The sequence below is a fragment of the Branchiostoma lanceolatum genome, chromosome 11 (assembly GCF_035083965.1).
Source record: "Branchiostoma lanceolatum isolate klBraLanc5 chromosome 11, klBraLanc5.hap2, whole genome shotgun sequence".
Taxonomy (NCBI): Eukaryota; Metazoa; Chordata; class Leptocardii; order Amphioxiformes; family Branchiostomatidae; genus Branchiostoma; species Branchiostoma lanceolatum.
In genome coordinates this window covers 10,118,039-10,144,274 of record NC_089732.1, presented here as the reverse complement: position 1 = coordinate 10,144,274, position 26,236 = coordinate 10,118,039, and the positions used below count along the sequence as shown (strand labels likewise).

At 39.2% G+C, this 26,236-nt stretch overlaps 2 protein-coding genes across 18 annotated transcripts in view; one reads left to right on the top strand and one right to left on the bottom strand.

Annotated features, from left to right (window-relative positions):
• Positions 1–17: 17 nt before the first annotated feature.
• Positions 18–22,206, bottom strand: LOC136445238 (ubiquitin-like-conjugating enzyme ATG10). Of its 3 annotated transcripts, none has more exons than XM_066443132.1 (6): positions 21,723–22,206; positions 7,480–7,623; positions 5,753–5,879; positions 1,992–2,089; positions 1,102–1,205; positions 18–694 (listed from the first exon to the last, which is right to left on the bottom strand). In XM_066443132.1, exons 1-6 carry the CDS (start codon positions 21,825–21,827, stop codon positions 601–603), a joined length of 672 nt encoding a protein of 223 aa, XP_066299229.1. In that variant the 5' UTR covers positions 21,828–22,206; the 3' UTR covers positions 18–600. The 3 variants fall into 3 exon arrangements, with proteins under 3 accessions (XP_066299229.1, XP_066299230.1, XP_066299232.1); XM_066443133.1 differs by lacking the exon at positions 21,723–22,206 and adding an exon at positions 11,119–11,226; XM_066443135.1 differs by lacking the exon at positions 21,723–22,206 and adding an exon at positions 8,124–8,252.
• A 414-nt stretch (positions 22,207–22,620) lies between these two features.
• LOC136445234 (single-stranded DNA-binding protein 3-like) overlaps positions 22,621–26,236 on the top strand; it is a 78,653-nt gene continuing 75,037 nt past the window's right edge. For all 15 annotated transcript variants that reach the window (XM_066443126.1, XM_066443124.1, XM_066443122.1 and 12 more), the window contains exons 1-4: positions 22,621–22,754; positions 23,021–23,093; positions 23,286–23,347; positions 24,317–24,401. In XM_066443126.1, coding sequence (XP_066299223.1) covers positions 22,699–22,754; positions 23,021–23,093; positions 23,286–23,347; positions 24,317–24,401 — 276 coding nt within the window. In that variant the 5' untranslated portion in view covers positions 22,621–22,698. The remainder of the gene's footprint in view (positions 22,755–23,020; positions 23,094–23,285; positions 23,348–24,316; positions 24,402–26,236) is intronic.

Below are 26,236 nucleotides of genomic sequence, written 5' to 3'. Positions count from 1 at the left end.
AAATAAATAAAACTCAGTAGGGTCAGTTATTTGTTTATTGAAAAATATATTCATACTCTTTCTTACCAGGATGGCTTCCTTAATGTCTACGCATTGCACTTATAAGAGAGCATTGGAAAATTCAAAGGATTCATATTGTCATTTGAACATCTTGAATTTCTTCAACAAAGTAGAAACTGGCAATATCTAGAGGTGCCATGTATTTATGCTCTTAGCAAGTTGCTCTTCTCCATCTGTAGCAACATGGCTAATGTTCAACTGACTGACTGACTGACTGACTGACTGACTGACTGAATGAATGAATGAATGAATGAATGAATGAAGACCTTTATTGCACATTTTGCCACACGGGGCTAAGTACTCCCTATGTTGGGGGCATCGAGGCTTAAATCTCCAAGTAGATGTTGGTAGGGCACATTGTAACATATTTTCCTTTTAACTTATTTTGACTGCACAATTCCCTCATACACAACCCTTTGATGATAGGACACCTGCTCGTCAGAAAATGCAGGTTCCGCCTTGGAGATTCACCAAGACTAGTTCAGTGTCGGACTAACAGAAATAATGAATCAGTGGTGTCTGTGTTGTATCCCTGTCCTGTCATGTCACATGGCCGATCTGTGCATAGCTGAGGGGGAGGTTGAGTCCCACCACTGGTCCTACTGAACTCAGCCAGCTCACCAGGTAGTTACAACTGCAACAAGAACACAGAGAGGGAAAGAGTCAACCTAAGGAACATGTTTACAAGTGTGTGCGTGTGTGTTTGTGTGTGTGCTTGTTGTGTGTGTGTGTGTGTTTTAGGGTACGTGTATTATTTTGGGTGGGAATGTCGTGTGGAAATGCAAAGAATAAACTTGAAGATGATTAAAAAATCATTGATTTTATAGATATATTCTACAAAGATCTTATTTTGCACAAGTAATGCAGTTCAAAGTAAAGAAAAGCATAAGATATACCAACATATTATAATTCTGACTTAATACCTAAAATGCAGGTAAAGGGTCCATATGATCAACACATACATAATGTAACATATCATTCATCATTTCTTCAGGAGACTTCCCACTCTGCACTCCCCTGATATTCTACCTATTAACCTACCTCCCCCTGTCCTTGTCCTGTGTTTCCTGCATGAGGGGTTGCATCATGGTGGCTGTGTGGCATGGGTGCAGCTGAAACATGGGGCAGCCTAACACAGGGTGCTCCTACAAAACAAAGCATGTTATTGACTGATAAAGATTGATAAAAGGAAAATACTTTAATAAGCTTTTTTTATAGTCCAGCAAAAACATGCCGAGATGCCCTACTTGAATGTGTTTCTAGGCCACGCATCCAACTAGGACAACATAATAGGAACATCTATTATATAAGTGTTTGATGCAGTTCATCTAACCACCACCTTTGTAGAATGTGGGTCAACTTGTCCTAATTGCTGTGCAGAGATGTCAATCATACACACACTCTAAAATATTTCTTTTCTGATGAGTTTTTAGAGTGCTGCACTTTGAATACTGCCAACATTTCAATCAAACGGGTAATTGTCTAAATATTACATGTGCGATTAAGTCTCTGAAATGCTGTATAATCAACTCCTGTGACTGCAATAATATGTCATTTTGAGGAGGGTAAAGTCTGCTTCACATCTTAAAGGAAAGCAAAACTTAAAATTGAAAGCTTACTGTACTATGCTAAATATACTCCGATAGTCATCAGTCCGTCATAGTTCAGGGCTTTCCCATTGTTTGGAACTCCAGTGCTGTGCTAACAGTTCCTCGACTTATTCAGATATATCAGAACTGATAGGGACATGACACCATCTCACATCACCAAGTTCAATCAGTCAGTCGAGTAGCTGTTAGCACAGCGCGAGTTGCAAACGGTCAGAGAGCCCTGAACTATGACGAACTTTGGGGTATATTTAGCATGGTATACCGTATAGTAGGCTTTTCAATTTGAAGTTCTGCTTTCCTTTAAGACGTCTTAGCAATTACCTGTTGTGTGAGGAAGGTCCACCTGTCATCTTGAAGTCTCGACTGGAAGCTACCGGGCACAATGGACCACACCTCATCCAGGGATGCCAAACTACCATCTAGAAAACAAGAGGAAAAGGATTTTACTGATCATATCGGTAGTAAGGGTTTCACACCAAAGTGACCAGAATGAAATACTTCAGAAGAAGCGTTTTCAATTCTGTATGCAATCTACATTTTAGACACATTGTGACCATGAGAATAGACTAAACACTGAAAAATTGGAAGAATACACCACTGCTAAATTTAGGCAAATTGTTCAAGCAGTGAAATGGAATATTGGCAGTTCAAGATAGCTTCTTTTGTCATGTGCATAAACCTATTTTATTGGCAGAATTGCCACGGAAATAAAATGTTCCTCACATGTCTGTACATGGAATTGGACGTGCCTGCAATAGAATTTGTAATCCCAACTCTATTATTTTCGTCAGCTACTAAGAATTCACCTACACGGGACAGACGTCCAAATTCATCCCCCGACGTACGCCTGATTTAATACGCCCCTTGTCATGGGCTGGTTATAAAACCTAGATTTAATCAGCCTTGACACTGAAAGGGTTAAATCATGGGAGACATTGGATATGAAGGTCTCAACATGTGACACAAAATTGCCTAACTAGTTGAACACAACTGCAGTACTAACAAAAACAGTATGGTGGTGCTAGTGAACAAGTGTGTTGCATACAGAAGTATCTGGCCATGGTGATTGCATTCCTTCTCTTCATGATCTGTACAATACACCCAGCATATCTTCTACAATACATTTGCATCATCTTGTAACACAGCAGTGTTTTTATCGAGACGGCGCTCCCAATTTATGGAAGGGCTCTGGCGCTAGACAGCGTGGCACCAGGCGTAAGACTTGTGTAGAGATAGACAGGCCCCGTTAAGAACCCGGGCTGGCCGCAGGGTTGCTGCAGGGGAAACAGACAGGACCACGGTGATGAATGTGTCGACTCTGGTGCCGGTGGTAACAGCCATCAAGCAATCCCTGATTCAATCACATGCCCGGCCATGACAGCAATTGTTTTGCACTAGCAGTGGTGGAAGTTAGGGAATATCATTGAGATGCATGCGTCCTAAACAAGTATTGACATCCAGGTAATGTACAGCACATGTTGCTTCAAGGCCACACTTATTTATCTACTTGGTTTTCAGACATTTAGCAAGTGAGGAGGACAAGATAAAACAAAGTGCTAGCAGGAAACGAAACTTGTATCTTGATATATTCACTCCCTATAAAAGAGGGGACCTAAACAAAAACTCTGGCTCTGCTCATTAAGCATTGTCCTTTTTTAAAATTCGATAAACAACAATTGAATTGGTGCAGTTTAAATCATCTGCTGCCTTATGTAGTGGAATTTCTGCAATTAATGGTCACAAGTAAGGATGTTTACCATATTTAAAGTACCGCAGAAATCATTTATATACAGGTCCAAAGTACCGTAACATCGATGTCCCAGTACTGTACCTAAATAGATTTACAGTCATTAAAGTAAACATGTTATTCCAAAAATCACTGCGACAAATTATACGATTAAGGGTTTCTGGACCACAAAATCACTGCTTTTTACATCCTGGTCAATATCTTTGAGACTATTCTCAAAAGTACACACACACCTTTTACAACATGACTGTGCCTAGACAATACCTGCACAAATGAAGTTTACGATACTACTGTGAATAGGATGCAGCTAAAGGGCTTATGGTCACAATACACCTCCACAACTAGCACCCCTTATCACTGCTCCACAGCAAAGGAGCATCCCACACATTGTTCTCCCTATGACGTCCCAACTGTAGAAACCACTATGACAATAAAACACAAGGGATAGAGGGAAGCATCATGCACGAGTCGACAGTTTTACTCTTCATAGAGACAGAGATTTATCATGTTCATGCACAGAACTGCCAGCCACTTATATGCAATTTGCATATGATTAATGTCACGGCCGCGTGTATGACGATTATACAGAAGTCTTTTCTCTGGAATATTTCTGTTTGGAATGACAAGTAGGCTATATAACTATCAGGGCAGCAAGTGTAGAAGCCCTGGTAGTAATCGGATAACACCCAGGCTATAAGTATAGGCAACAAAACAGAAAGAAAATGTTATTAATACTAAATGCTAGCATCAGAGGTTATAACAGATATAAGTGATGTCTTTAAACGTGCCATATTGTTTTTGTTTTAAGCGCCTTGGTCTACTCTCACTAATTGAAACTGACAGCAGATAATTTGTAGCTATCAAAAATGTACAGGTATATCTTTAAACATGAATTTCAGAAAACCTCTTCCTTGTTTCCAGGAACCTTCTCTTCACTTTATCTTGTAAGGTTTGACATGGTCAAGTGTTTGTAAAAAGTCAAGACTTGAATGTTTTGAATGAAAATTCTGCTCATAACCTGGGGCCACATTCTGGCAGATGTCTCTTTAGCAAGTGAATTATGGCACGTATCATATTTTCCTCCTCTTTTCATTGCCAGATCCCTGCAGGGCATACACATCCCAATTTTCATCTGCTGTTGACATGGCGATCCAGCCCGCAATTCCCCGTGTTGCCTTTACAACTCCCCGGGGAGTTGCTCGCCAAAACTGCTCCCTGCTAGCCACCCAGCTGAGCTCAGGAGAGATAATTACAAAATTGGCATCCATTTACATAAGGTTTAACATTAAAGGACATAAAGAGTAAACACTACATGTAAAGGAAGGGGAAAAAGACTCAAAATGACAGAGGCACGTGCATGGATTTGTTTTATTGAATTTTCTTTTTTATGTCCAGTTTGTTGCATCATTCAAAATCACAACATTGTGGTCAGAATGTGTATGAAATATGACAAAAAATGTATTTTGAATTCCAAAAATGAATCATATTAGATGCCAAAGCTAGCAGAAGTAACGATGTCTGTACCATTCCTTTTCAAAGTCAGAGAAGGGCGTAGACAGACCCTCTTTCATTTCAAACACCCCTACAAATGGAATTAAACTAAATTTTTGCATCCTTCTATTACATTATTCAATGAAATGAGCACAAAGGCTTGTCATGAGAATGCAAGCATTTAAGATAATATACACAGCAAATATGCCAAGTCAGAGGTCATCCTTTGATACCATGTCCATAGGGAGTTATGATGTATGTATGTACATATTAATATCATTGTGGTGAGCATCATTGTGACCGATCTTTCTACATGTGTTTGTCCTTTTGCTACCTGGAAAAATGGTTATATGCAGAAGACTACTAGTATTGTGTTCACATAACTTACATAAGGTTGATGAAAATGTTTTTTTAATTTAAGTATGCAAATGAAGTCATGTGATGTAACATCATTATTTACAGCTATATTTACTACCTACTATTGTTGAGGGTAGGACAATACTGATTTATTCAGTTTCAAGCACTGCATAATACAACAAAAACATGAAATTGCACATGCAAACTGTCATTTCATTTCTAAAATAGTAAAAATAGGGAAAACAAAAAGGAGCATGATGGAAAGAAAATATCATTTGGGCAATTTGACTCATTTCTGTAAAAAAAATTCAAGATGGTCATACCTGTCACAGCTATTTCTGGTATCTTTGGCCACATCAGTCCAAAATAAAATTTGGTCATATTTTTTCTCATCCAGAATACTCATTGACATTGCCATCAAGCACATATTTTTTTGCCTCAGACATATAATTATGATGAATAATGATAAGTATGGTATACCACCAACCTGGTCTTGATGCTATAAAGTATAGCACTGGTACACTATAGCTGGTACTGTACAGTACATGATACTGGTATCTGTAGTACTCGGTTTCTTTCAACTCACACGGAACGGTGTTGGTGTCAGCTTCTTCCTATAAACAAGGAACAAAACAACGACAAAACATTTTCATTGTCAACGTTATGTCATAAAATGATATTGACATGAACCAGACTAATTTGAGAACAATGGCATTGTCTACATACCCTCTATAGTTAATTACACGGTGCACATTTTTACTGACTTGTTTATTCTATAATCATATATATAACTAAAACAATTTGTTTTATAAAAGGCACGCTAGAGCTTTTTTTCAGCTTTTGAATACATTTTCAGTCTTCACCCCTTAAGAGTTATTAGCTTGTGTCAAACCTCAGTGTCTGGTAATTTTGCATCAGTGTCAGAAGCTGATATAGAAAAAAACATACTTTTTCTTAAAACTGCTCAAGAATATATCCATACTTCCCTGCCATTTTGAAATACAATATCCTGATTAGCTCTTCAACTCATTAACATTTAATTTGTACTTGATGCTAGAGTCCATTCCAAGTTACAACACAGGTTTTTAACTACATTTGTAATAGATTCGGATTATTTCCAAATTGTTATAAACTATTAAAAACCTTTATATTCTGTTCGAAAAAGTGTGAAGAATGCAGGGAAATTTATTCCAAACAGTTCTGTAGTTTAACTAAAACTTCAAAACCTGTTGTCGAAAGTGGTCTTTATTTGTAATATTCTAAAACCGTAAAGCAGTTTTCCAAATAATTTGAAATATTTATTGCTGGGCGCTAATCCCCGTGCCACATGCACACGTATATTGTTTGATAACTCAATTCTACACACATTTTAATAGGACAGCCAATAAGATACGTAACAGCCTTTGAATCTAGGGTACATGAAGTTTAGTTTTCTAAAACTTTCCATCCCTAGTCCTCCAAGCTATGGAAATATTAGCATTTTTCATTGAAGGTGAAGGGCACAGATAAAAAATTCTCCACAAGTAATTACTTTCCTAGCCTGAAAATGTAATTTCATTTTCTGGGTGACTTTGTGAGCTGGCCCATAGGACCCTAGAATAAGGGATAGGTATGTTACAACCTTGACCTAAACACCTTCTTGGGCTACTAGACTCTGAAGACACTAAATTACCGGTAGTTGCTGGGGGAGGGCGGACGGTCATCATTAGCAAAGTATATCGCCTGCCATGTTCCTTATCTTTATACATATTTGACTGCCGAACAGGACTTTCTTGGCAAAAACGTATTTTGGGAAAACCGTGTCACAAAATTTCTTAGTTTCTGGATTTCCTGTTTCAGTTTTCTAGACCTTCATAAGGCACATGAGAGTGAGTTCATATTCGCTGGGGCATCTGCATTCTGTGTGTACCCCCAATTTCTTTAATAGAAAACTCAAACAGTCTCCAGTTAAACTTAAAGTTTGGAATTCCCATTTTGACAAGTGCTAATATTTTCCATATTAAAGCACTTACTCAAAAGTCTTAACATGTGATTGACAAGTATTATGTACAGTTGTGCAATACGATAATAACTTTCGTGAATATTCAGAATTATGAGTAACAAGAACTTTTTTTGCTGTTATTTGTAAAGAAAGTCTTTGGAGATAATGAGGAGGATCAATATGAAAACAATACGAAATGTACTTTGAAAGTTATTAGACAGTTATAAACTTACCATGTTGTATTCCACACCCAGGACATCAGAATTGTCTTCATCTTCAGCTTCCTCCAATGGCACACAATCTTTCACATCAACTCTCTCACCGACTGGACGTATGACATCCTTTTTTACCAGAAAACTTCCACCAGCCTGATCTTCCTGTAGAAACAGTAAAGAAAAAGCAAGGCTAGGTTAATTTTTGTGACTACGATGCATTAGCTTAATTGCATGAAATGTTCGTTGCATTAACTTTCAATACATGGTCTTAAAATCTGGCCAAGGCAATTGTTGATGGTATCTTATAGACCTTTTCTGCAGCACTACAACCTTGTCTCGGAAACATAGATTCTGGACAAAATCACCTTGTCCAAAACCATTTTAGGATGTCCAAATTTCCAAGGGCGGCAATTTGATTTCTCTAGCAAAAGAACCTGACCCCGATATGTTGAAAATCGCGAATCAACGGGCGGCAATAAGATTTCCACAGCAAAACCTGGCCCCAATATGTTGAAAATCAGGAATCAGCTCTCCCCCCCCCCCCCAAAAAAAAATAGACGACGGCGCCGCCTAGAACTAGTAGAAGGCCTGCAAAGGAAGCTAACTTTCTGTTGGGTTGGGTTGTCTTGTGAGCATTGGGCCCAATATAGTATGATGCATACCTCCATAATGTGCCATTTGTATGGGGATGAAGCACATAGGTCTTTCAAACTAAAGGAAGCCCTAAAATGGGGTTGCACTGGTTTCTACATGAGGAAGAGCAGTTTGACCTGGAATGACCTACTTGGCGAGGACTGTTGGAGATCGACAAACATCTCGTAAAACTTAGTTGAACTCTGTCAACTGATGCCTTTTCACCTACTTGGAAGTACTGTGTATTTCAAAAAGCGAATTCCAGAAGTTTGACCAGCGTGCTTGTAAGAAATACTAAGTTTAGTATATAACTTGACCTTTGACCTAGCTATAACTTAATTACTACAACGTAAGACTGTTATAGCTATAGGTTAGAAGTGCAGCTGGCTCATTCGGAGCTGACCTTTATACATGCACTGATAAAACACCACAGTTTACACTTGCAAGCCTCTTACATATAACTTTCTACCCAGTCTTCAAGTATCTTGGTCGTACTACTTTTTGCACCTGCATCATAGACCCCGAGAGTCACAGATAAATACAGTGTTCTTCTACCTTTAGTCCTTGAAAGAATCAGAGAAAAGACTTAGAAGCAGATAAAATAGTCATAAAACTTAAATTTTTTTGGTAAGACAAGTGCACAGATTGTTTATATAGAACAATTGTGCCCTGTGGGCTTGCTTGCCCCCTATACCACCAGTTTTCCCCAGGAGGAGCCAAGCTAAGAGCCAAACTTGGAGCCTTGAATACTTTGGGCACTGAGAAGCAGGTGCAATCTGACCCAAGTTGCTAGGCAACCAGGCCAAAGGTCATCAGATAAGGTGGAAAGAGTGGACAGATAAGAACAGATTTGAGCCAAGCGTCTAGACATGCAGAAATGTGACACCCAGTTGATGTTTTGGTGGCATTTTGGGTTGTTTGAAACCCTTGTGTGGAAATATCAGCTCAAACTGGCTTGGTTCCCACAAGGGGTGAAGACAATCTTAACTCTGGTTGAGTGACTTGAAACATTTTCTTACAAGTGTCCAGTAAATGAAAAGCCAATTGTGCTGCCTCTAATGTCCAGCAAAACATCCTTTGATGTAGTGATAGAACATCTTTGTTGCCACGGCAATTATCATCATGCCAAAGACTTATGACAGTCATAACCACCCTCAGCATGTAATATGAGAATTGAAAACTAACAAAATATGCTGAGGCCTAGGAAAATTGATGATGTGTTTCCGATCACAGTCTTGAGAAAATAGGGGTTGAAAATAAAAGATTTCGCCGAAGTGATTCATCAAATAGAAATACAGTTGAACATGTAACCCTGAAATGCATAAGGACACTGATTAACTACTTTGATTATGCAGATAATGTTAACACTATACAAGCAAAATTTCCAATTGCCACAAAAATCAGAAATGAGGGCATATTGTTGGAAAACGACTCTAACGTTTTCATCATTCAGATATCAGTTCGAAAATTTTATGTCGATTGCCAGTGGTAGACCCCCCAAAAAAGGCTTGGGCAGGTTTTTGCTAGGTTCGGTTAGGTAACCTAGAAAAACATCATTTATTTTCCTAGACGTGATCAAGGAGGTTATATAGCCTCCTTGGCGTGATCAATCCGAAAATATGCAAATACTTGTTTTTCTTTACCACAATTCTTAAATAAAGTCTATACAGCATAAAGCTTTATTACCCAATGGTACAAGATAATTAAAAATGCTAATAATCTGTTTTACTTCTTTACCCACAGGCATCCCACATCAATCAGTAATTAAGTAAGTAGGTAATTAATGAGAAATTCCAAAGGAGTTCTAGAGTAAACAAGAGACTAATTTAATTCAACCCTTATAAAATTGCTAAAGAACAATTTGAGATTATAGTGGCTGTTGTTCATACAAATACACCACAAGTCCTAATATTGCTGGTAATGACTTACTGTAATACAAAATACAGAGGATTAATTTCCATCAAGTTATGAGGCAACATCTCTTTTACCCATATAAAATGAGCTTAATGACATATAATCTATCCATACATGTGTATATCAAACTAGTGATAGGGAAACAATTTACCATCTAATTTGATTCTTTGGGAGAACTTAAGCAGAAACGAAATAACAGTTGGGATTAAAGCAACTAAGTGCCGAAGAACATAGCTAAATCTCATGTGTTAATACTTGACTACCAGATATTTCCTAGGGCAAAACCTTCGCTAAAAATGTACAGGACAGTTCAATAATCACGGCTTTGGGGTTCTGCTAACAAACGACAAATGAATGTGCACTACAAAAAACAATAATATTCAAAAGTGACATCTTTCCTCCCTGATTGTGTTTTTACTGTTATCTTTGAGTCATTTGATTACAATATTCAGGTTAATTATATCTGTCAAGCACACATCGCCACCATCACTCCCTTCCTCTACTTAAATAATGTACTTTCCCCACATCTTCCACTGTCTGGTGGGAGCTGTGCACAGAAAGGCACTTCAATCAATTTCCTGGAGCAAGGTATCATAAAATCTAGGTTGCAGCACTGAAACATTTGATAGCACACCCAAATGACAATTGATTTTTTTCTTCTGTCTGTAGGAATCTGATAGGTCCAAACTCAAGTCAACCAAAAATATAGAAATGATACAAAATATGACACTTCACATTGCAAAGCTAAGAAAAATAACAGTAACAAATTCAACACAAAGTATTAATCTGAAAGTAAGACCTTTGACAAGACATCTTAAGTAAACACAACGACAAAATGAGTTGTTGCCTTTGATATATATGCTTAGTCGACGTAAACTTATTTATTTTCATTATAGATTAACTGTGTTATTTCATGGCTATTACATCCATCCAATTGAAAGACTGTTATTGAGTAGAGCCGGATTAATAACATTGTTGTGCATTTTCTTTCACAGGCACTTAACAAGGCATAAAGGAGCATTTAACACCACTTGTTTACCCCCAATAGATCAAACTGCATGCAAAACCCACCAGTCCGTGGCCTCCTGATTACGAATTCAAATCACATACTCTTGCCAGGGAGGAAACCTCTTCTGGGCTAGTTAGTATTCCTCCCCAGTCTTGGGGTGGCCTTGTCTGGTGCAGGGAAAACTGCATACACATGTGAACTAAGTACACATCAGCCAGCCAGCCAATCACAGCCCTCCCAGGTCAAGAGGTCCGGCTGGTTGCCGTAGCAACCCTGGTTATGGAGTGACATTGCTTGGCCTTCTGCTTGTCTGTGGAACAGTTGGGCGGGGCTGACGCTTGTTTCTCAACTCACCTGGGAGAGGGGTTTACCTTCAGGCTGGGGATGGAAGTTTGCTCAAAGATTTAGCAAACAATCTACAGCAGTCCTTCTACCAGCTATCACATCTATGTTAGAACATAAAAAGAAAGACACTTGTTACATGTACTTAATAGGGCTCGAAATTCATTTTTGGAAATAGGTGCACCCAACCAAAAAAATTAGGTGCACAGAAAGAATTTTGGGTACACAACATAAAATAAAGCTGAATGTCAGCAAAACATCTTTAAGTACATTTTTAAGTTTAACGCTCTTATGAACTTCCATCTGTAATTCTATAGCTAACTTCAAAATTTCAAACAAGTGATGCATTAAGCAAAGTACAACAAAGATTATATTACTTTTTCAGATACTGTACTTGAATTTCAAGAATGTTTTGTATACCATTGTACAATTATAGTGCCTCTACCCTATAGCCTACAAAAATATCTAGGTGCACTGGTGCACCCACAGTTAAAAATTAGGTGCACACTTTTGGGTGCACACAGGTGCACATGCACCCACTATTTCGAGCCCTGTTGTAGTGTACTACGTAATACAAAATATATCAAGCAACAGGGCAAATTTTCTCAAGTTGTTTTTTTACCCACTTGCCTGATTTACCGTAACAGTAATTTAATTTCAGTAACTTTCATGGTTACTAGTCAACTGCTAAAATTTCATAATCGCAAACATTTGATCACTAACATTTGAGACAGTGATTTTTGTTGATACCATTAAAATTAGATGTAATGAACTATTCCCTTTCCCCCCATCTGCAAAAGTTACCAACCGCAATATTAAATGAATTTACAGTATTTTGCATTACGTAATGCTCTACCTGGGCGTCAAACTTTCATCACGAACTAGTACAAACAGTTTTTATGCTATGCAATTAACAATATAATGTATTCTTGACTATTGATAGCAAATTTGTTTCCTTCAATTTCCTTGCACATAAAAAACAATGATAAATGTTTGCAGAATCTTTATATCTGTTGATATATTAACACGTTGGGAATAGTTTTTCCCTCGTAACCTAGGCAAGAATGATTCCTTTCATATTTTCCAAGACATTTATGTAAGACAACAAGCCTCCCTGAGAGTATTATATCATGGGGTTATTAACTTCACATTTCAATTCAGAGATGTTGAAAACTAGCCAAGATTTTCAACTTATCTTAAAATACGCAACACAGAATTGCTGTGGAGAGCATCCAACATGGCTCAGATTGAAGACAGCTTTCTGAGGGACAATTCAAGCACATCAATTAGAATGTTCCCCACTGCGTCTAGGAAGGAATACCTTGCAGGGAAGTCAGCTTTACTAGGAACTGGTGTTATTTTTAAACACGAACCAAAGGACTGCTGTGTGAGTGAGTGTGAAAATGTCAGGGAGATTTTTCCCAGGTTAATTCTTTTTTTGCCAGTCACTGTATGTATATCCGTCTCGGCCTTTCAAAGGAATTCTTCAGCAGTGTATGCTGAATACACAATAAGCATCTTTCCTATGTCAAATTGTGATTGTTATAATAAAGTTTTTAAAACCCTACTGACTTTTACTTTCATTTCATCTCGTAAGCAAGGAATAGGTACTCTCCAAGCAGAGGTTTGGCTCCGGCTAGTTCTTTTTCATGTTTCTAGGCGTTTTGTTGGGCTTTCTATTTTGTCCTTTTCTTTACATGTACATGTGACAAATGGGACAAAATAGAAAGCCCAATAAAAACGCTTAAAAAGCTAGTATGTCAAAACTAGCTGGAGCCAAACCTCTGCTTGGAGAGTAATGGAGAGGGCAAAGAGAAGAACTGTGACAGGGTTTATTTAAGAAGTGAGAAAATCTGGGGAAAAATTTAGAAATGGTATCGAGAAACAGAATAGAAAGCACCGGGCGTTTGTCTTTGCCCTTCCAATAATTCTTAAATGAACTTCAAAAACTTGTCATTAGAGAATGTGATATGTGTTGACTAAGTTTGAGTTTCAACTTTCAAGCCAAGAACACCTTTGGCAGAGTGCTTCTGAGTTGGTAAAGTGCTCCCTTGGGAATGCGTCTCACTGTTCCCTGCTTCCTAGGAATGTTTGGCATGCCACCAGATTCCAACCTGCTCCCCTTCGGCCAAAAACTGCCAACGTTGCATGTCAGCGAGGAAAGAACACCGGATACCGCACATTCCACACCTCTACCCCAGTTGCAACGTGTCTTTCGCCACCGACGCTTGTTACAAAGTGGGGGATACATTAGGACTTGTGTTTATGGCTGGATGTCACACGTTGTACATTAATACCAAAACTATCAGCTGAATCACATAGACTGTGAATGTGGGTGGTACAAAAAAGGGAAAAACTTTATTTCTGGGCTGGGACACACAACTCTATGAGGGTCTGCATGGGGGGTCACGAAAATGCTTTACGCTGAATTCAGAAGAACCCCCCTACATATTACGCTAGAATCAAGGATGGCAATTACGCAGAATTCGGTCACATCGCTACGAATTACGCAACACGGCTGTCTCTATGAATTTATGGGAAATCAAAATAGAAAAATAGCATACAAACCCTCATTGAGCAGGACAAAAGGTTTTCAAAAATGGCTTTGAGTTGTGACACCAAATCCAGCAGCACATAATGCTTCTACATTGCTGGAAAGAATGACAACTTCTACCTCTTTCTTCCAAACTTTTCTTTCCCTCAGAAATACTTTTCAACAGGCAGTATATGTCCCTACAGAGGACACCTACGTTTTGGGCTGCTTGAAAGAGGAACGTGGTTCTCCGTACTACTGTATTGTGACAAAAATACTTTTGGAAAATCATGCAAGCTTTGTTTATTGTGATTGTTAGAAACACAATGTAATTTATAATATTTCATGATGTGAAATATGCGATCATTAAATGTTTGCTAAATGGGAGCAGGAAAGACTTTTATATGTTTCTTAATAGTTTAAAGTAAACATTAAATGTACATGTAATACTAATTATGTATAAAAAAGAAATCCATTTGAGAAAAAATTCCTCACAATCCCAATTTTTTACAGTCCGTCAGTGATATCAAAGTGACCACAGCCCATTCTATAACTGTAGAGGGCAGGGGTCAATTGGTGCATAAAATGGCAACACCCCCATGGAAAATGATATAAAATATACAAGCATATAACTGATAAATTACAAGTACGTGTTGAATGTGTGAAGAAACTACATGCGCACATATACTGGCAGGAAAACTGTGTGCACTGCATGCTCACCAATTAAATCATGGATCAAGATATTATCAGTGAATACTCAATGAGGATACCTTTATTTCCAAATACACCAATAGGAGAGATTTATAGTGAAGGGAATGTAGATGATTACATCAGGGCCCTGTTGCTGGCTACGCAGACCGCGTGTACGCGTTCTCCCCGCGAGGCATTTAACACGTCGCTGTTGTTTTCCCTCAGGCGCACTGCAAACCAGACCTAATGTTGTCAAATGTCGCATTGTGCCAACAATTTATAGACAGCATTCCTAATTTCCCCATTAATTAGGCAATTAGCTAGCCACAGGCGTACGGCATATTGCACCTCCGCAGCACCTAACCTGGTCTTGGAGCAATCAATTCACTCCATCGCATTCATTTCCAACATATTTATTACCCATACCCAGAACATTGTGGTAACATTCCTGTCAAAATGTTCATCTTTACAACCATTGCCACGGGCTATTGACTCTAAATGGCTTATTCCGAAAACAGATAATTCAATTTGACCAAGCCCATTGGTGGAAAAAAATAAGCAAATTAATATCTCTCAATATGGTAAAATAACTGGAAATAATCTCATATGAAGCTTTGTCGAAGGAAGCCAAGTTTGTAATTACGCCCTTATAATTGTCACCATGAGTTACTCCCACCTAATGGGTATATAATGTCTGTGTGTAGAGGTGCAGGGGATGGAGAGGGTAGATTTGCCATTGTGCCAGGAGTTCTTTCGAAAGGCCTCCACGGTCACTTGGACTGGAAGCATCACTTCCATATATGGGCGAAAGTGGGAAAACACCAGTATCGATTTTGGCAAGCTGCCCAGATTACAAATCAGACCGTACCATGGGGGCAGTGGGAAGAGGGGGGATGCAGTTCTCCAACAGTGTATGTGTGTGGTACTACTGTAAATGCATTTAATGTTTGCGATGATTTAACGGTCGTTTTTTCATAGTAACTTCTTCATCACTGACTTAAAACCGGCAAAAATTTTTTAGTTCTGCCTTTTACCTGCCTACCACCTTGTTTCAACCACCAAAAAAATGAACACTCCATTTTCTCCCTACCACGAAATTAAATCACCATGAACATAAATGGATTTACAGTATTACACAGACAGTGGGTGTTCTGCAACATGTTTTATAAATAAAATGATACAAACACCAGAAGAGAAACATGTTCTTAATCAGCAATGCAGTTTTAATAATCTCATTGCACAAATAATAAAGAATATATTTTACTTACTTTCATATATGAATGGTCCCTAAAAATCAATGATAAAACAGAACACGAACACATTACTTAACTAAATCCGTGCAGCTTGAGCAGTAATTCAGTAAAGCAGATATTCTTGGGACAAACATCCCATCTTTGTAATGAGTGTCTCCAAGATGATCTGGAGGAGAGACACTGGTCTTGTCTCAAGTTTCTACAGTCCCATTACAATGATTAGTATCAGTACATCAGGCCACACCAATTTGATTTCTTGGATCTTTTAAGTACACATTTCAAGCCGGTAAATACTATGGAGGAAACTTCTCAAAAATTTTCGAATTTGTAGAAACCACAAACTTAGAAACACAGCAAATGTTACAGTATGCTGAGAAAAGGTTTGCATTTGTAAAATTTGATCGACACCACAGAAAAAGGGCTAATTAAGCTTTAATCAACATGTGGATATGACTAAAAAAGTGTTGATCGCCCTTGTATCTGCTTGGAGATCCCATTTAGATGGGTTTTCACAGTACGGTATTGTCACAACATCTTCCTACACGAAGCCAAGCCAAGAGATCATCACAACAGGTGTGAAGGTCAAGTTTAAAGGTGGGCAGACGCTCCCTGGTGACTTCACACCCCGATACTGACAAATGAAGATGAGACACTAACTTGACGTTTTCCCAATACTCTGGACCACAGATACACAATGTGGTGGCTTTATTTCCCCTTATCGGTTCAAAAGAATCGGGAGAACAACATGCAACCTCCTCAAAGAACATGTAATAGTTTAATTCATCTAATGTCCAAGCAGATGTTGGGCAGAAGATTGTAATGTTCAGAGAATTCTAGCAGTTATAAAACGTTATGACTTCCCATCTAAGAGAATCCAAGCAGTCAATAATCAGAATTGTACAACTGTGGCCTCTTCGTCACTGTGTTTTGGGAGTACTGTATTACCCATATTCCTGTCCAAGGGCCTGTTTATAGAAATGCAGCACAGATTGATATCTTCAGACACTTTCTGAGATTACAACACATGTGTGATATCCACATTTTCATTCAAAGTTAGATTCTGGCAAAATGGCAACATTTTATCCTGTTCAGCAATCCTAGTTTTTTTTTGCCATGCTGCACCTACATGTAACATTTCCATTTATTTTCAATTAGCAAATGTTACGATTCCAAAACCCTGATGCTATAGCACCATGTTTAGCAGATATGATAAATTTTGTCAAAAGATGAACAGGAGCATCTCTCTGTAACATAAGCCATTAACGATATAACTGTTTCAAGGATGAATGATAACATGATAAATTTATAGGTATTTTATCCTCTCTCTTATTCCTAAACGAGTTCAACAAGATTGGTTTGTGTGTGGGAGACCTCCTTTAATTGATTGACTGGTTGTACGATGCTGATTACCTCTCCTTTTATAGGATTTTCTACCTCAGGGACAATGGACCCAAATGTCATCAATTTAGAGCTTTTTTCCTACAACCATTAAAAGCCTGTACTTTTTCCATCCTATTGTGTTCGCCATCTAGGCTTCATCACAATGTGAGAGAAAGTTAACAATTTAACACCTTTCTGTTTCAAGTCACAGCCTCTTTACACTTGTCATACCACCCCTCTAATTGGATAATGGTAGAGCCCAGCCTCGACAGGATTACCAAGATCATGGTGGTCATTTCCTGTGTGTCCATAAAGCCATCCACCCAGGGGCCTCCGCCCCTATGATAGCACACCTGGGCTTTGTTCCCATGGCAACAAGGGATTCCTTCACAGCCTAGCGAGAGGTCGGAGAGGGTTAAGTACCTGGTACTTCACCAACTGTGTGGAGAGAGAGAGACTGCTGTGATGGAGAAGTTTAGCGCCTCGAACTTCCTTTTAAATTCAACATGGCTTCCTCAAATTAGACCCTGGCTACAGAACATTCAAAATGCAAAGCAGGTTGAACAATGAATTGGACCTAATACTAGTAATAGAAGATCACTTTGAAAATAATCCTTTGAGGTTTTGCTAACTGCTAACATGTTTATTGTAAATTGTGACTTTTGGAACTACATGTACTGCAGTAAGCAACTTGTTGGGCACCACTAATCAGTGGTTAATCAACAACACTGTGGAGTGTGATTCAGTGATGTACTGTAATGATGTCCTTCTGCTGATATGGTAACTTAGAATTAAGCACCAAGGCCAGCACTACAGTGCATCAAACTTTGTGTCACAAAAACTGTGGCAAAGCAATACAGTACTTAACATATCTATGAGATAAATACTGGTTACAAAAAGCAACCAATCGACCTAATCATGGTCCACAATCATGGTGTTCTATAATGCAGGAAATGATTTGACCTTCTAAATATCTAACTATCACAATGGGACATCCTTCCTAGCCCATCCTTGGCAATGTGTGATTTCTATCATATATTTTATTCTGGTGCACCTGTAGGTAGTTCCTGGAACTTGGATAAGAATGTGACCACCACAGTCACAGCTTAGTATGAGTTTCAAGAATCAATGTTTCCAGGAAGAATAAATCATGATTATTACAGGAATTTGGCACTTCTGGGGGCATTTTAACCCACTTAGTGTCGGGTAAATCTACTCATTTTCATCAGCACTACTTAACTCTATTTGGTTAAAGTTGATTTTATGATTATGTGTTTCTATGTAATTTTCACCAGGGAATCTATTGATTATAGTATTGCTTGTGGATAATGCTGTCGCTATTATCGCTAATTTTTCCACTGTAAATTAGAAACAAATACAGAGTTACAACAACAGGCATCATCAGATTTAGCATTTTTTTATAGAGTTCTCTCTACTTCAGCAACACATGTATATTTTACAAGCAGTTCTTTTCTTGTAAATGTTGCATATACCAGTAAGCTGGAATAATGAATTATTTTTGTATGGATGGAAATACAGAAAGACAAAATAGGCAGATAATGATATCTGCATCTATGTAAGTGTGAAGAACTTAAACTAACTCCTCCAACAAAGCACCATATCAAAATCTCCACTATCAGTCAGCACACATCCTAAACCATGTAGTTCTGGGATCAAGTCTAGGTTGACACTGTTTCTACACAGATCATGTATCTGTGGATACACAGTTGATAAGGTGGTAGCTTCCACCTGGGACCACCAGCACAATGCCCCCCAGCGGACCTGACCCAGATAAAGATCACGGCATAATACATGTATAATAATCATGTGTGCACTCATTGGACACAATTCCTGATCATATCACCAGAAAACACAAAGTGTGACGATTATTTTTGTGCCCCGTTCTAAACTGTGCAGTGAATGCTTAATTTAGTGTACTTGGGCTGCCTGCCCGCGGGAGAGATTGTTTATTACCGTCAGCTCGGATGCAAGGGCTTTGCCAAGTAACGTGCACTTCTACAGCTGTGATTACAGCGGAAATTCTGGGGTGGGTCCAACCAGGTGCTGACATTTTCACTTGCGTTAAAAACACTCAGTATGTTAGTTCACACCCAGAGCGAAGCTGGCAACAACAACTAGTAAATGGGACAGTTACAAGAGATCCAATACTACTCTCCAAGCAGAGGTGTTTAAGAGGTACAGCCGCCATAAAGAAAACGGGACAAAATAGAAAGCCTGACAAAAACGCCTAAAGAAACATGTCAAAAACCAGCCGAAGCCAAACCTCTGCTTGGAGAGTAATCCAACACCACTCCATGACTCATATGTTTATGAGTCTCTTGTGTAAATAACAAATAATCTTGAATGTTTATTTTTTCCTCAAAGATGCACTTACTTGATGAAATGTCATTTTTGAAAATATACTTTTTCGCTTTAAAGTGGCAGCTTTTTCAATAAAACTGCCAACCAAACTGGAAGCATACCAACAAGATAGGTTTGTCCCCATTGGCGTATCAAGATCTTTTAATTGGCCTGGGCAGCCCACTGTTTATTTTGGTCAAACTGAATATCAAATAATCCTTAAAATATTCTTGCATAAGGAGCATTCAGATGTCACACATTTAGACATACAATGTACAATGTATATCAATATTCTCATATTTCTTGGTTCTTCTTGACACATTCATTCTTTTTCATGAGTAAATTGGTTATTTATTGGACTAAATCTTGCTAATTCACCAAGCATTACATACACATGTGTTACAGTTGGGTCAAATTGCACTGGTCTTTATTTTATTTCAAGGACATGTAACAAATATCCTCTGACAAAACCATCAGGTGAATAATTTATACTAACAAGTCATGTGTTTTGAAAACAAGTCATGTGTTATAATTATCATTTCCCTTTGAGTACAAAAGAGCATACATGTATTTCCTCCGATTCTAAAACCAAGATGTGGCTAGAAACCTGAAAACACAATTATATTGGCCAAGCTTTTAGTGCTAGTTGTGTTTTTAGATTTTGATACCAGAGATACCTGAAAAACAGGCTTGTTACCTGAGTGTATTTTTCCCAGTATAAATCCCCCCCCCCCAAATTAAGCCAACGAAATGTTTTGCAAAGTGGTAAACTCTAACTTTCAAAAGATTCAAGTATACTTACTTTACTATAACCCCTTTCACAACCTTTTGATGGATAAAAAGAGAGAAGAACCTCAGTGATGATTACCTTCCACACAGCAGCATGCTACGGTCATGTGATCATGTCAATCATCTGTACAATGCAGGGTTACTGGAGGTCATGTGGCATGCCTTGCAGTACTAAATTCTAGCCTTGAAAATATGATGATACACCCAATTTCATCTGGCTAGAAATGTCCTGATATGAAGACAATGTAGTAAACAAATACTTTCTCAAAACAATGGTAAAACAGATCCTGGACAACACAGTGCTTAAAAATCAACAAGTTTGTCATCATAATTCATATACTGATTTTTAAACAAAACCCATCTACACAAACAGTTGTGAAAGACCTCTGGATAATTATCAAAGAGTAGAGTAGAGAACAAATTTTATGGTCAAATAACTGGTAAACTTCAAATCAATGATATTCATTGATTTTTAATTTAACAAATTGTTACAAAACAAACCAAGTTAACTGGTTTAATTTTATTGATTGGAAGAACAATAGCCTTAGGTGTTAATACTACACAATGTCCAATTGTAAACAATACCGCTAGTGCCAAGATGACCCCGCCCCCTTGAATACACATCTGTGCCTGGATGATAATAAATAAGTAACAGGACAGTTTATGACTGACATAGGAATCCTAAGTATCCTAAATAAAAAAATAGAGTGTGATCACATCATCCTCCCAAAGCATAACTCATACATTTTTTTCAATAACAAGAAATACACAATGTTTTCACCACTTTCTCAAATTCATAATTGCATTAATGTTTATCATGTTATCATAAGAGTTTTGAATATTAGGGAGGATTAGGGGAGGGAAATAAAAATGCCGTCATGTATAAAACTTTCCTCCATTCCCATTGATCCAAGCTTTAGACCAACCCACGTGGACAGTGCAAACTTTCACTTTCTGACGTTGAACCATGAACGGTTGAACTTTCACTCCACACTCCATATCCACCCCCACGCCGCCCCACACACCCAACTTTGGGCAAATCAGACCTTTCTGTTTCCACCCCCTTCCTTACTGACGACAACCGTGTTCTTCCGTCGCGCGCACGTAATGTCCCAAACACGCGGCGTGCCACAGCTGAAGTGTTCCCAAGGTCAGGCTCCAAAGGGCAGCGGGAAGGAGAATGGAGCCGTACACGCGCACCACAATGAATGGCACATTCCGAACTCGCTGTGACCCCGAAATGGTGCGACCAACTCGTAAACACCCGTTCGGTCGTACACCTTTTCGCATTTTTAACACACGATCTGATTCACACAGAAACATTCTGTCTGGCCAGTACGAAAGAATGTGTCGTTACCTCGACTTCTGTCCATTCCCAGCCGTCCTTTATTCGATCTGAATGTCTCAGAAGCTGGGAAGCTTCATCTTTGAACCGGCACCAAGTCAGGGTACCGGCGGCCATCTTGCAGGGGAAATGATCTAACCCCGGAGGGAGGCTGCGGTGTAGATTCAATAGCTAATAAGTTTTTGGCGAATGGAAAGGGGAGTTGCCTATCATGTGAGGTAAATATTTGTCTCCAGACGCCCCCGCAAAATCGATAAAAACAGCGGCTGACCTCCGACCGATACTCACAAGTAGCTCGCTGGAGAAGGGAGCGAGAGGCTTTCTTCAGTACGGGCTGTATTTTTTGGCTCGTAGCGCAGGACGCCAGGAAATAACACCGTTCAGCGCGCGCTCATTGTACTCATGAAGCCCACAAACAGGAAGGCTTCGTCATGGTATATCTGATTCAGGAAGGGGAAAGGGAAACCCTACGGTTGTAACAAATTATCAAATAAAGTTACAAAATCCCAGCAAGTATTAGCGGTGTTGCGCTACACAAACTTGGCTCTTCCAATCAGTGGCGCTACCTCCCGATATCTTTGTTGTTTCGTTGGTGTTTGGTTTCTTGCAATCCTGACCACTCAGAAAGATATAGCGGATACTATTAAAAACGCAAAAGGACATGGTTGCTATATGTCTGTGGTACATGCTCTTCGTTGATATCAAGGAATGGCAATATAATATTTTACAAACGTACAAGGACGGGGGAGCCATTGCAGAAATGCACAGCACCATCAATGAAGTGGCTAATTCAACAGTAGCCAATCAGGTATCAACTTACAGTCACGTGGGTTTTGAAATTTATAGCTTCAAGTTTGGGCTGTCTCCCGCCAAACAAATAGACCAATCAGCGGAGACCTTTTGACAAGTCATCATCGTGTTTCCATGGTTACCGGGTCGGGCTGGGGCTTGATGGGTTGACAGGTGCGTGACAGTCCAGCTATCCAGCATGTACGCCAAGGGGAAAGGTAGCACTGTACCCTCGGATAACCAAGCAAGGGAAAAGTAAGTCAACTTTATATTTTGCGTCGATTTTGAGCTGAGAAACAGAAAATTCAGGTTTCTGTCTGGGGGACTGTGTGGTTGGATCGGCCAGTTCGGCTTCCGTAGTGCTGCACACGGGGTCGTATTTTCGGGGGTACCCCCTTCCCCTGCTCTCTCCACCTCGTATGAATAATGGCTAGTATTTTGTGATTCCCGCTCTTACCAGATTGTAAACTTGGTGCACGTCTTGCGACTTGACTGATCACGTTTTCTTTGGTTCCTTGCAGGCTAGCGTTATATGTTTACGAGTACTTGCTTCATGTCGGAGCACAGAAAGCTGCACAGACGTTCCTGTCGGAGGTACGTTCTCGGCACTATGGGTCACTCTCGCCGCAAACTCTTTGTGTCAGGCCACTGGCCACCATTTTGAATTTTTATAACCTCCCGCCTCTGGGATTTCGCCGTGATTTCCGATTTATCCAACTCCCCCCTGACGATTGTGTTATTTTTGTCAGTTCGCTCACAATTCTTGTTTCTTTGTGGTCCACACAGATAAGATGGGAGAAAAATATAACGTTAGGAGAGCCTCCCGGGTTTCTTCACTCCTGGTGGTGGTAAGCGATCATATGTTTGGTTTTGGTAACTTACAGTATGTGTGTGAAATTGAGTGCGTGTGTAGCGAACAAAGTAATACACATCACAATGAAATTAAGGAATCCTTCGACACCCTAGAATTATACTTAAGATTGTCTAAATTATTTGCAAAATGTATTTACTTACTATGATTTTGCACAAAAAAACGAACTCAGGAAAACTAGTAAAAGTTGATACAGTTCTTGTAGTTCTACAGTTCAACTTGTAAGTGAAAGTGTAGAAATATGAGACAAGTGTTCTTAATACTATATGATCTGAAGAGGTGTAAATATATTTTACAGATTAATTTCTTGAAATATCATAATACGATGCATATCGCAAGTTGCGGAGCTGTTGGCTGCCCCTTTATGAACGTTAAGCTGTTTCTTTTGAAGTTGTAAGCCGGATAATACATGTGGTATGCTATTGTAATTCTGAGATATTGATTACGTTATGGTGAAATGACTATGCACATGTTTTCATTTTTGATGGCCCTTGTTGCCTATTTATACTAATCCTTGCTTAGTGCCACCACTCTTAAGGTTTTAGGTATGTGTGTACGTAGGTAAGATTTTGTCAAAGCATGCTTGGAAACAACAATGGTGCGAATAAAAGTGAAAAAAAATATGAATAGGAGACAAGGAGAATATTGGTATGTAGTTTCTTAGAGTGCACTGAGTGAAAAAGTTGCCCCCTTGTTTTACAAGATGTTCCACTAAACTCTTGATTGTTGTTTGTAACTGTGCAGATTGTATGGAGTGGTATAATGTTACCGTTGTCTCACGCTTTGAATTTCCCCTTTTGTGGTCTTTCGTCTCCACTGTGTCTTGAAAGAAGTCCTGTCGGTTACGACCATGTAACGAATTGTCCGACTTGTTTGCGTGTTGAAGCAGGTTTGTTGTGTTCCGTTGTTTGATTGACTTCTTTGACTGTATTTTTCCCTCCACCAGTGTTTTCTGGGATTTATACTGTGCGGCACCAGAGAGGAGAGACACTTGTGAACATTCATCCGAAGCCAAGGCGTTCCATGACTATGTGAGTGGTCCCAATGATTTTTCTAGAGACTATTGTTGTTGTATGCTTATAACAGCCAAATAGCATGATCAGTTTGGTTGCAAATGAAGCGGAGGGCTGCCTCGTCATTGGTTACTGGGCAGTGACCTTTGGTACGATGTGAAAAGGTAGTGTACTCCTTACCAGTCTATAAAGGATAAAAAGCAAAGGTAATTGCTGCTTGGGCGGTGCTCAAAAGATAATAGTCTTGAAAGAAAACGAAGCTGATCCAAGGATGTAAAGGCAAAAACACTGCAACAAGAAATCCTTAGCAAAACAGGACTGTATCCCCCTAACCAACTAGATGTGGTCTGATTTTTTTTCTTCTTGTCTCTCTAAGTTACATTGAACATCGCTTTCTTGTTTTTCTAAAGAAAATAGAAGATCTGGTAATGATAAGGTAATTGCTCTGACAAAGTGGAATGTCCTGGTGGCATATGGTATCAACCAAGAAGTCTTGGAGTTTTGGATTGATAAATCAGAGATGGGGAAAAGTAGGAGCCTTTGTCTTCGAGATGGTAACTGCTGGGCTTGTTATCATACACTGAAAGTCTACAAGGAGGCACATAATATGGCCTATAGCCATGAAATTTGTCCTATTCTTTGAGACCACTGTTCGAGGCAACAATACCAAGTGTATTCAAATACTGGCAACTGCATTCAACTGTTCAATGGGGATACATTATGCATGAGGAGAGTGGGGAGCATGGCCCCAGGCACCAACCCCCAAACATTTCCCACTGATGCTCTTTTTCCACAATCTTGTGCCAGAATCTGGTTTTATTGCCTTTTGAGTCAACATGGATGCTGCAGTTTGGGAGAGGTGCTTGTGTTGTGTGTTTGGTTGGTTTATTGTTACCTGGCTTGCCTGGTGGCTGTAGGTGTTAGGCACACTGGGGGGCCATGTGGGGTACAAGCACCGTTTTCACAGCAGTCGTGTCAGTGGGTTGGGAGATCTGTAGGGTTCTATACACAATAGGATGGCTCACACAAAGAGAGAGGGCTACATTGGTGTTACCTGTCAAGGTTGTATCACTCCTAGTGCGAAGGAATGAGCGAAACCACTACAAATGTCCTGGGACGAATCCTTTCACTGGCCCCTTGCAAAATGCACAAGTGTAACACAGTGTGCAGCAGGGTCCTTGCATATTAGCACGGGGGTGGGCAGCATTAGAAAACATGATTTTCATCCCTCTCTCTAAATGATTTCTTCCAGTAATGTGCATTTATTAGTGCAGCGTGGGCTTGCGTTATGTTCATAGGGTTAAGATTAGATGTCAATGTGTTTTTCTTTGGCTTTAAGCTCAAGAAGGAAAGGTATTTATTAGGCCGTTGGAGTGTGCACCCCCGTGCCTGTTGGTAGTGGTTGGAACAAGGTACTGATACTTTCTGGCTGGAATAATAAAACAGTCTAGCCTGGCTGCTTTTATCACATGTATAATGTTATAATGTGTGCAGAGAAATAGTTAGATCAACAAGGTACCTGCAAGAACAGGATTTTTCAGCACAGGGTAGATTTTGAAGGTTTTTGGTATAAATGTAATATTGTGTTTTTTTAAAGGACACTGGTTTTCGTTGGCATTCGGACTCTTTCGTTGCTCACAATGTGCAGTTTACTGTAAACCGATTTACAGGATTTTTGTATTTTCATATATTCCTTTGGAAACTCAATTTCAACCCTGCATATTTTCAGTTTATTTAGTATCATAAAATGAGCTGTCTTTAGGCCCAATTAGGGTGTTTTATCAATAGCTATTGAAAGTTGGTTGACAGGGAACTGTGCTGTACCCTTTTAGCGTTAACACTGTTTATCAGAT

Bases quoted from the DNA above. Each gene is read 5' to 3' on its own strand.
- LOC136445238 (XM_066443132.1), bottom strand. From the start codon at position 21,827: ATGGCCGCCGGTACCCTGACTTGGTGCCGGTTCAAAGATGAAGCTTCC. The intron at 7,624-21,722 runs GTAACGACACAT...CTGTTTCTACAG, and splicing joins GGGAATGGACAGAAGTCGAG to GAAGATCAGGCTGGTGGAAG. The intron at 5,880-7,479 runs GTAAGTTTATAA...CCTTGTTTATAG, and splicing joins TGGGTGTGGAATACAACATG to GAAGAAGCTGACACCAACAC.